We start from the raw sequence: 12,127 nt of genomic DNA on the forward strand, positions 1-12,127 counted from the left end.
TTTGTATGGAATAACAAAGTATTTCTGCACAGTTTAATTTCAAATCTTTAAAGACCTCGCAAAAGGCATGATCTCATCCTCACAGGACAGCTTCTAGCTATAGAAAATTTCAAATAATGCATCACATGTTTAACTGAGATCAAACTTGGTGATTCCAACATACAGACATTCATAATATCTACCATTTTGAAGTTCAAAGTAAATATAAATGTTATAAAGAAATAGTGCTTGGCTTGTCACCAAGCAAAGTGAACTGTTCCTCCCTCAGACCCTTTCCTCTTTCAGGACTCTGAAACAAGCTACTTAGCAAGAAGTTAGCAATAACGAGGGGGATGTATGTGATATCTTGTCATTTATTTCAGTGTCTGTCCCAGCTGTCCCTTTGGCCATGTGAAGTTAAAACATCCGGTTATTTTTGTCACTGAGCTGAACTGGGATCACCTCTATATACATGCCAAAAATATTCTCCCTTACAACTCTGAGCCAAAGTGTCTACTTACAATTAATGTGCCTCTCATAGACTTAGTGTTTTTATAGAGACATTACCTTATTGTAGATAAAGGCATCTAGCCTTCCTTAGTTGGAAGGGGAGATGTAAACATCATCAAGAGTGATAAAAGAAGAAATGCTCATGCTTTGGAAAAGCGTATTCAGATTGAAGCAGTAGTTTGCATACTCTGCAGCTACTTATTAACAGGGCAGCCATTATGCAAATCAGACTTCCCTTGTCAAATGCTGGGGTTCTGCATGAAAGAGAAATAACCACACAGTTTTGAGTTAATAAATATATAGCTGTGTGATGCTCTGCCAGGTAGCAAAATTTAATTCCAGCATTCTTAAATATTTCAGACAGAAAGTACTCACAAAGTAATGACTGAATTCTAAGTGCAGAGCCTGAGGGGTTCCTATTAGCTAAGAACAGGATGTATTTAACAATAGTGCTCTTTCTTTTTCATCTTTAAAAAAATGACAAAGAGACACGTACTAAAAAGTGACACAACTCAATACTGGCTCTTTTGATTTCTACCTATGAGAACACCAAAATGACTGGAATATGCGGCTTATCTTTGTACAGAGATCCTGTTTTAATTCTGGTTTGGATGGAAAAGCTTTGACCGAGATGACAAGGTGACCTTCACCACACTTTCCAACCACTTTCGTCCTTTTGCTGCCTGCCCCAGGCACCTCACCACTCCTGCCCAGCACTCGGTATGCTGTTTTTCACCCCACACAATCTCACGTGGTTCCTCCTGTGAAACATCAGCCATTAAGTTACCCCACAATGTGACAGCAAGGTAGTTTGCTCTCCCACACCATCACAGAGTGGCTGAGGTGAGAAGGGACCTCTGGAGGCCCTTTGGTCCACTCCCTGCTCAGGCAGCATTCTGTGCCACTGACAAGCCTCCAATAATCTCCTGTAAACACTATGAAACAGGCAAAAGTGCTGCTGCTTTGTAGAGAAGCAAAGTGCTCCTTGCATTTAGCAAAGCAGTTTGCCCATTATGTCTGCAAGAAGCAGGCATGAGCTATGACAGAGTGACCAGTAACTCCTTTAGTGACCAGTAACTGCTTTAGTTACTAGCAATTTCCTTAGCCAGAGAAGGTTTCCAGGGCATTTTCATAAAGAATAATAAAGGATTGCCTTGCGTTGTGGTAAACAAAATAATTTTGTAAGAATGACTGATCTAGCATACTGAAGTTTGCATATGAAACATAATAAAATGTCCAAGTGGAGCTGGTAATGAGTGGTAGCCCCCAGGTGTACATCCTGGGACCAGTGCTCTTCAGCATCTTTATCAATGACATATACAGTGAGATTGAGTGTACCCTCAGCAAGTTTGTGGACAACACCAAGTTGGGTGGTGCAGTTGGTACAACAGAAGGAGGGGGTGTAACCTTGATAAAAGGTGGGCCCATCTGAACCTAATGAGGTTCAGCAAGTCCAAGTGCACGGTGCTGCATCTGAGTCGGGACTATGCAAGGCACATGTACAAATTGGGAGAATAATTTCTTGAGAACAGCCCTGCTGAGAAGGACTTAGGGGTCCTGTTGGATGAAAAACATAACAAGCCAGCAGTGTGCTCTTGCAGCCTGGAAGTCCAGCGGTATCCTGGGCTGCATCACAAGAGAGGTGGCCAGCAGGGACAGAGAGGGGATTGTGTCCCTCTGCTCTGCCCTCATGAGGCCCCATGTGGGGTACAGCATTCAGGTCTGGGGCAGTCAGTACAAAGAGCAGAGCTGTTGGAGTGGTCCTGGAGGAGGGCACAAGGATTTTGAGGAAGAAGAGCCCTCTTCTTGCCTCCCCACGTTGGTTAAGCTGTAACTACACTGGTACGGGAGAGCATCTGGACCGTTCCTCTGTGCTTTGCGTAGAATACAACAGGCACTTTGGTGCAAAATGTAGGGCCCGCCTACCACCTGCACAGTCCCACTCTTATCAAAACGGCTCCCCCATTCAGCGCGGAGCAGAGGGGCGGTGCCGCGCCCTCAGCACCCGGGACAGCAGCGCGCGCCCCCGCCGCCATTAACCATAACGCATTGCGCGCTCCCGGTTACCATCGCGACGGCGGCGACGCAGTGGCAGCGGCATGTCGGACCTGAGCTCGGAGGAGGCCGAGGAGGAGGCCGAGACTTACCTGGGGGTCTGGCGGGGGAGCGGGGCCTCGGGGCAGGGCGGGAAAGGGAAGAGAGAAGTTTAGGTGCTGGGATGTGAGAGCTTGTGCAGAAGCAGCATGCCCTCTTGCATGCCCTGACTGGGATGGAGCACCTCTGAGCAAACGTGCCTTCCTCTAATTAGATTGGATTCAGGCAGGTCTATTGCTCCTAAGCAATTTTTCTAATTGCATTTGATCAGGAGTATGATGGTGAGCGCAATTCTGAAGGTGAACGGCATGGACGTGGGAAAGCAGAGCTGCCCAATGGTGATACATACGAGGGTGAATATGAGCACAGCCTCAGAAACGGACAGGTGAGACAGTGACCAGACAGTGGTTGTGTGCTCGTGTTTCTGCAGTTCTGTGAGTCTCGGTATGGTACTAAAATGAGTGAGAACTGACAAGTCTTTTATCTATACCAAATATCTTTTAGGGGACGTACAGATTTAAAAATGGTGCTTACTACGTTGGAGAATATCTTCAAAATAAAAAGCATGGCCATGGTACCTTTCATTATCCAGATGGATCAAAATATGAAGGTAAAACACTGAACACAGTTTTAAAGATTTCTGTGATTGAAAAGACACGTTTCTCCAACTTCTGAAGTTCAAGAAGATAGTAAAGTGGAGAGTGTATCATTTTAAGAAGATAAATTTGCTATGAAACATTTTGTTGTTATTCCTTTTTTTTACTAGGAGATCTGACAGCAGTTTTATTTAATTATTTATGGGGATTTACGTAGAACATAGTGCAAAGTGTGGTATTTGGTAGCAATTTCTTCTAGACTTGTCCTTATTTCAAGTGAGGTATTACAAGTCCTGAAAGACACCAACATCTTGTCTAATTTGATGCAATCTTGATAGAAGAGAGTATAATTGCTGATAACTATTCATCTGTATGATTATTAGAATCACTATGTTTAGTATAGAATCATAGAATTATTTGAGTCTTAAGGGCCCCTTAACATCATATTGTTCAATTCTCCTGCAATGAAAAGTGACACCTACAGCTAGATCAGGTTGCTCAGAGTCCTGTCCAGCCTAACCCCGAATCTGTAAGGGGGTGAGACATCCAGCACCTTTCTGGGCAAACTGTTCCAGTGCCTCGCTACCCTTACCGTAAAACATGTCTTCCATATATCCAATCTAAATCTCTCCTTTTTCAGTTTGAAACTATTTACCCTTGTCCTGTCACAATCGACCCTGCTAAAGAGTCTGTCTCTCACATTATTTCCCTTCTTCCAGAAGAATACCTGAAACCCTCTGTTTATTGGTTAGGCTTCAAGGAACAGCCTCTGTCTGTTAAAGAAAGCAAGAAGAAACCTTAACGCAGTGAGAGCTAAAAGCACAGAGGAAAATGTGCTAAATGCTAAAAGCACAGAGCAGCCCAGTTATTGCTTACTGAATTGTATCCATCTATGATATATATTTTTTCTTTAAGTTTGAATACAATAGCTATTAAAGTACAAAATCTAGCATTCTTTTGGATTTGTAAGCATATTGACTGAAAGAACAGTTTTAGCTAATTAGCTAAACTAAAGAAGTCCTCATTTTGATTTTAGGTGGAGGTGTCATGTGCAGATAGCTGAATCAATATGTGAGGAAAGTGACAAACAGAGGGAAAAAAAGAGCTAGGGCTTAGAATAAAGAAAGGATTGATCAAAGAAAGTGCAAGAGTGGTCCAGAATGAGGTGGAAGGGAACTAGGGAGAAAGATTATGTCTACCTTTGAATATAGTTGAATATAGCTTATTTTCCAAAGTGATCTCAAAATTGCTCTTGAGAGAGAAATGAGGAACTCTTGTTTGTGATAGCACATCAGATGATACCTAGAAATGGGAACTAAAAGGGAACAGTACACAGCAGGATATATCTTAAGCCAGGACTAATGTAGTTGTCATGACAAATACCAAGGCCTCTGTGTTCATATCATCTTCGTTGTATTGACTTTATTACTGTTGCTTAAGAAGCATCAACTGAGTCAAAAAAATAAAAATAAAAAATGAAGGCAGTGGAGGAGAATGAGCAGAGAGATGCGAGCCAGAACTTCGAAGACAGATAGCAGAACTTGGAAATTCTGTGTATGGGGAAGCCTTTCCTTAGTATCAAAGAACAAAGAAGATAGTATCTGAATAGAGGAAGAAAACCATCTTGAGTGAGAACATTTGAACTTTCTTTGCCTCTAACATAGAATTGTTCATACTTTTATACTCAGATCAGAAGGTGGAGAGCCATCGGATGGTTTTGCATATGGAGCTGCTATACACCCTGTTGCATCTAATGATAGCTCACCTCATTGTCTGTCAGAGTTCTCATCCATTTGTCAGATGTATAATAAATTATCCTTTTCTATGCCATGGAGCATCAGTACCTCTTTGATATAATCTGTTTTGATATTAAATTTGACATGCTTAAAACTGATAGGCAAATCAGATATGCTTAGAGTTTAATTGACAAATATTTCCCATTCACTTGAGATTTTTTGTGTTCAGTGGGAGAGAGTGAGATTTGTTTTAGTAGTCAGTCATAATGATGTTGTAGTATTCTTTTCCTTCTCTAATAGGGTGTATTCTCCACTCAGCTAACTTCATGTATGATAATTTTACAAACTGACCACTGTATCACGCAATTAAGTATACCACATCTCACTGTGTTATTGATATGTTCTCATTAAAGGAAGCTGGGTAGATGATCAGAGACATGGCTATGGAGAATATACCTACCCAAATGGGGACACCTATGCTGGAGAATGGTTTAACAACAGTAGGTTAGTATAATTCTTACAGCGATGTTTGAAGTCACTCTGTAGCATCTTACTGTGATGGTTAACTTCAAAGTATGGCTGAATGCAGCAAATAAAGCACTAATGGATGGCATTTGCAATTTAGTACAACTTGAACCATTTCAGCCACTTAAATAATTCAGTTTTAAAACCACGTTAAATATGGTATAACAATATTTTATAACATAATATAACAACAACCTATGTTCTTCATATTCCATAAGATAAACATATTTTTTTCTCCTTAGGCATGGGCAAGGTACATACATCTATAAAGACACTGGATCTATGTATGTTGGTGGTTGGGTAAATGGAATCCAGGAAGGAGAAGCAGAGCTTATCCACCTGAATCACAGATATAGGGGGAAATTTTTGAATGGAAATGTAAGTATGCTCAAAAATGCTCAATTAATTTGAACAGTTAGCATAAAATTTTGTTAATATGAACTATTTGTACTTAAAATGACAAGCTAGATCCTGTTCTTGTGTAGTATTTATTGTACCATAAATGTAACAGGTGAAACTGAATTGATCTGCAAGGCAGAAAGCCAAGTGTCTGCAACTTTGCTTCCAAATAGTATTACAGAATCACAGAATGGTTAAGGTTGGAAGAGACCTATAGAGGTCACCCACTCAAACCCCTGAACAAGCAGAGACACCCAGAACAGGTTGTCCAGTACTATGTCCAGGTGCATTTTGAAGATCTCCTAGGAGGGAGATTTTTCAACCTCTCTGGCAACCTCTGCCAGTGTTCCATTACCTTCACAGCACATAAATGCTTCTTGGTGTTCAAATGAAATCTCTTGTGTTGCCTCTTGTTCTGGCATTAGGCACCACTGAAAAGAGCCTCATTCCATCGTCTTTGCATCCTCCCTTTGGATAGTTATAGACACTGATGGGATTCCCCCTGAGCCTCCTCTTCTTCAGGATGAGCATTCCCAGCTCTCTCAGCCTCTTTTCACAGCAGAAGTGTTACAGTCCGTTGTTCATCTTTGTGGCCCCTCTGTTAGACTTACACCTGTATATCCATGTGTCTTTTGTACAGTATTGTTATTGACTAATGTATGAATTTTGTAATAAAGCATATTTTACATTTATATGCTTAGAATTTCCTAACTTTATAGTTCTACTGACTTCTTTGCATCTCTTTGTGCAGCCTGTAGGTCGTGGCAAATATATATTTGACATTGAATGTGAACAGCATGGTGAATACATACAATCAGAGGAGGTAAAAGAAATATTGAGTAATTATTTTAGTACACAAAATCATCTTAGCTACTCCTTTCATACTTATAAGAAGAGATCCTGGATGTTGAGAGTTGTCTTTTAGGAGGATAAAGGGGAGGAAGAAGAAGAGGAGGAGCCACCTTTACTTGCTGCACCAAAATGGAAAGCAACAGAAATTACTAAATTAATACACGGGATGCCCAATGTGGAAAAAGCACCTTCTCCCAGTGAAGGTTCCCCTGCAGCAGCAGAGACAGCAGAAGCAGATGAAACAGTGGAAGAAACAGCAGCAGATGAAAAAGACAAAATGCAAACAAGTGCAGGTTTGTTCTGATCTAGAAACCCTGTGTTTTGACTATCCTGTGAAATTGTTCTTCACATTTAATTTCGAGTGCTGTGAGAGGGATTTTTTTTCTCATATTATTTACCCTATATTTAGTACTGAGGATTTCCGCTCCTGTTCATAAATGTCACAGTATATATACAATTCTGTTCTATCTTAGCATAATAAGATACAACTATCTTGGGAAGCCTGTGAATCACTTTAGTTTTCATCCTCGTCTGTTATACAAACCTGATTATAAATTGTTGCAAAAATATGTGTGGGTTTTCTCAGGTGAGTAAAGTATTCAGAGTTCAGCCAGTTATTTGTTGCTGCATGAAAACAATGACTGAGTGCAAATTTGTAAAATCTAGTTTTCTTCAGTATTTATGATTTCTCATATTTCAGTCACTGATGAGTCTGCTGAGCGTAGGGATGATGAGCTTTCTGCTCATAAAGCATCCAGTGAAGTTTTTAGCCCAACAGAGGATACAGAAGAACAAGATGAGGGAATAAGAGAAGAAGACAACAAAGAAGGAGAGGAGTACCCAGGTGAGGAATGAGGCACATGTGCTCGTTCTTCCATGTGCAGTCAGGTTTGGAAATGATGCATGCCAGTTGGCTGCTACCGGGAAGCCCGTTATCAGGCTCAAGAGAATGTAAGGAACTCTACCTTTCATCAGTATGCAGCTTCTCTAAAGCTGTAAACTGGTTTTGAGTAGTCAAGTTCATAAACTTAACAATACAAATCAGTGACACTGCAGTGTTGCATTATCACTCAAAGAGTTGAGTTTAAAAGTGATCACATTTACAAGCTTCCTTTTGTACAAACATGTGAGAGTAGCCTGGGGAATTGAGGTATTTTTGAGCACACGATTTTTCTGTCATGAACAGAAATCTATGTTCTTGTTCTACCAAGGTCAGTAAGAACCAATTCTTAGGTATTGTTATACGTTATGATTTGGAGAGACAAAGGCTAGCATCTTGTTGATTGTTCCTCTTAAAAGGCAAAGAGCTTTGAAATTTGGATGTTCAGGTTTTCTTCCAGGCAGTACAGAAGCCTGTTTTTATAGAAAATTACTAAAAGGCAACATAAAAGGAAGCATCTGTGTTTACTCATACATCACTTAGAAGCCTCCATTCAACTGTGGTTTTTTTTTGCGTTTGGCAAATGTTAACATTTTCAAACTTCTGATGAAGGAAAACATGAGATTAATTTCTCCATCTGTAGTCAACACATTTTCTAATAAATCAAAGACAAGCGCTATCCATAGAGATCAGAAAAACTGTTAAAAACAACTTGAAAATTGCATAGAGGTATAACATGAACATCAAGGGGAAGTCTTGAGATTCTCTTAATTTATTTGCTCTCATTTTTCACTTGTCACCTCTGAAGGTACTCTTGCTTCATGGCAGACTAACCAATGAGCTGATCAGGTGTGTAAGACTGACATCTTACAGGATCTCTCAGTTTGGATCACATCCAGCAGGAGTCTCAGCAGGCTTCCTGCACAGCTCTGGTTTGGATTTAGCAAGAATTCATTGAGCCTGATTTATCTCAAAGTCTCCTGGTCTAAATAATTTTTGACTGAATTCGATTCTAACAAATTTTCTGTCCTACTACAGTAAAGTAGATCTGGTATCCTCACTGTGTTTTTTTTTTTTTTTTTTAATTTTTATTTTTATAATGGGTTCATGCATCTGTCCAAGATTGTATACATGCATATTCTACTGCGTGAGGACATGGGAATGCAATAGATGTTTTTGAAGGTCTTTCAAGCTCTTTATTTCTAGAATCAGAGAGCTGAATTTTCAGCATAGTACTGCTATAATTAATTAGTAATATATTGTTCCCCTTGTCTTTATCAAGATTAAATTACAGACAGAGGAAATAGAGCTGAAAAGAACTGAAAATATGCAAACTGTGAGGAGTGGATGTAGCAAAATCTGATTTCTTGCAGGTTTGCATTCTGTCCTGTGACCATTTTTTTTCCACTTAGCAACTCCATCCTTCTAACTCCATGTTGCTATGAAACTCCTCTCGTTGGGAGACATTCTTTAGCTATTCCCAAGTTACACATGGACTGGCTGTTAGTCAGTATGTGTGTGTATAGAGTCTGTCTGGCACCTGAGGAGCAATCTATTTCAGTTAAGTTCAAGAACTGGCAGCAAAGGGCAGTATGAAGGAGGACTTGGGTAGACAGCATGATTCTAGAATTCTGTTTAAGATTACTAGGATTGCTTTCCAGTATCTTATTACAAAATTCATTTCAGTTTCTCTTTATTATTATTTTTTAAACTTTGCCTCCACAGGAACTGATAGTTTAGAAGATAAGGAAGATGAATCAAAGGAAGCAGAGTAATTGGCACAACGAAAGACAAATATAGGCAGAAAAAAAAATAGAGAGTAAATAATCAGTTAAGGTAAACCTGCAATATTTTTATTCATATCCTTGTAGTCTTTTAAATAAACTTTTCTGCCACTGTTCTGTCTGCTTCTGCTTCTTTGTGTGGATGCTTAATCTGGGGACATTAAGACAGTAAGCTGGGGACAGAAGCCACCCTGGTGGAACATTTCTCCTGCTGACATAAGTTGTGAATTTTAATGAACTCCCCCAGGGGGGACTCTATCCAACACTCCATCCAGCACAGCCCCTAACCATCCCCTCAGCCTCACAACTCAGGCTCTTGCCTCTGCAGATATCTCTTTTGCTTTCCTTAGTAGTATACAGTCTATGCACCTCCTACAGGTTCTTTATCGGGTTACGCAACACCTAGATCACTACATAGAGCCTCACTAAGATACACCAACTCAGATCATGGATACAACATCAGTTGGCCCAAGCCAGGTCTAGACTGACACTACTGATATCCCAAGGGTACCTCCTCTTCTGATGGCAGAGTTCAGCCCAGTAGCTTATGAGTGTTGATAAGCACAGTCTGAGACTGATTGGAGGAAAGTTTCTGCCTTCCCTCAGCACCCAAACAGTATTGCCCCTACAACCCCCAGCAAAAAAACCTCACCACCAACAACAAAACCAAACAAAACTCCCCAACCATCAATCCCTAACGAGCAGGTAGCTCCCTTTAAATCAAGAACCTGTCAATCAGAAGAGAGCTACCAGGAGACATCAGCTGAAGAAGGCCTCTACCAGAATTGAATTAAATGGCATTCTATAAATAGTAAGTTGAAAGTAAAGAGCAAGGTAAAGCTGCACAAAATATTATGCAAGCAGTATATGCTACAAACATATGTTTTCCACTTCTTCAGGTGAAAAAAGCTGCTCTGAAACACTATTTTCCTGATAATATGTAAGCAATACCTTAATCATTAATACTCACATCTGTTTAATTGACTTTCTTCTGGGAATATTGGTATGAATGTTGATGAGCTTGGAGTTTGAGGCAGAAAGTTGCTGGCCTGCAGCAGTTCGCTTTTGAAGAAACGTATCAGGTTTGGGCCTGATTAGGGTACGACATGTTGAGCTGGCATTCCTGAAACAGGACTTAATATTTTTTTTATTTATAAATTTTAGTTTGGAGGAAAATAAAGGGAAACTTTTAACAAGTTCCTTATCTCTACAACTCAACATCTCCAGCAAAATTGTGCCAAAAAGTTTTGAGTTAGTGATAAATATGAATTAACAGAAACTGGGGGAGGGAGGTGAGTCACACAAAATAAATAGAGTTTATTACTTCTTCCTGAAGTGCTTCTGCTATCAGAAATGTCACAGTGAGAAATTTCCCATGCAAACTTTTCCTCCCTGCCTTACATGTCTTTTTCTGTTTGCATCATTGTGACTTCAGTGAGCATTTTTAGAGGTGATTGTCTTTTTCTCTTTAGACTTTCTTTGGTTAAGAAAAGTGCTGTATTATTAGAATAGCTTGATTAAAGCATACTTGGCTTGGTATTTTTTTTATTTTTATTTTTAATATAAACCTACAAATCATTAGTTTACCAGCTGCTTGCTCACTCAATTTTACTGTAAATGAGAAATATCAACACAACGTACTTTCCAATTCAATTCCATTTAAAGATAATCTTCAGTTCAAGAATAGTTAGTTCTTGAAGGATTTGTGTAATTACCTTTTCCCCTTCATCACCCAGTGCCGTACTCTTTTATTAGTACATTAGTGACCTCCAGTGGCAACGCTGTGAAAAGTGCGAACTGTCCAGAATACAGCTAAAATCATCTGGATGCCTCTATGGGTTAGAAAGGGCTCCTGAGGAGATGATTTACTCCTTCAGGAAACCAGGGCTATTGTAGAAGAAGACATTTCATTTCACTGCAACTTTCAAAAATACCCTGAGGAGAATTTGTAATTTTACTAATAGTAGTTCCTTCGTCCCTATTTTGGAGAGAAACGCCCAACCAAAAGCTGTTGCACTGAGGTGTGCTAAGTCCCTCTTATCCTTCTGCCTCTCCACTTTTCAGCAATGAAGAAAGACAGTAGAAATCATGTCTGAAACCACTTCCTGAATAATGTGCTGAGTATAAAAATCAGAACACCCAGTCATGTTTCACTTGCAGAGCAGTGTTGTAGCCACGTTAATACCAGGCTGTGCCTGAGCTAACTGATGCTATTATTAACTAAAGTAAAAAATGTCAGCATTGTTCTGAGACTATCTATCCATGTTTGGTATGGACACAAAAGATCTCTGTACAAAACACTGTTGAGCCATGTGGGCAAGTGAAGAGTGAAACTACAGCAAAGAAGATGTTTTGCCTTTTAGCCCTGCAGAAGAGCACAGATAACCCGAGAATCTGAAATTTAATTGCGTATCTAAACTGAAAAACACAGACATAAAATAAATTTGCAACTGCATTCTTTATTCTTCCATACAGGGTTCTTGGCATGGTTCCATTCATGAAGGAAAGCAATTGTTTACGATGCATTTAACAACCTACAAAATCACAGAGATTTTCACTGGCAGAGGCATTTCCATAAATGTCTCTTCAGAGACTTTTAAAATAGCACAATTACTTTCAAGTGCTGTACAATTTCCGAACCTTCCTCAAGTACAGTGATGTAGTAAGATAATGTTAAATTGAACACCACAATGTAGATTAACAACTTCTGACACAAATTCTGTGTGACCCGAAAACCCCATTTCTTAAATACATCTAGCTTGCTATTTTCTA

General features: G+C 39.7%; 1 protein-coding gene across 1 annotated transcript; it reads left to right on the forward strand.

The window, feature by feature from the left end:
* The first annotated feature begins 2,571 nt into the window (after positions 1–2,571).
* RSPH1 (radial spoke head component 1) lies at positions 2,572–9,459 on the forward strand. The gene is made up of 9 exons (XM_065744021.1): positions 2,572–2,642; positions 2,855–2,968; positions 3,088–3,193; positions 5,329–5,419; positions 5,683–5,818; positions 6,591–6,662; positions 6,765–6,984; positions 7,392–7,535; positions 9,297–9,459. Exons 1-9 carry the CDS (start codon positions 2,589–2,591, stop codon positions 9,344–9,346), a joined length of 987 nt encoding a protein of 328 aa, XP_065600093.1. The 5' UTR covers positions 2,572–2,588; the 3' UTR covers positions 9,347–9,459.
* Positions 9,460–12,127: the final 2,668 nt, after the last annotated feature.

Source organism: Cyrtonyx montezumae, unplaced genomic scaffold (genome assembly GCF_038088225.1).
Source record: "Cyrtonyx montezumae isolate F1298 unplaced genomic scaffold, pur_monq_1.0 scaffold_3, whole genome shotgun sequence".
Lineage (NCBI taxonomy): Eukaryota > Metazoa > Chordata > Aves > Galliformes > Odontophoridae > Cyrtonyx > Cyrtonyx montezumae.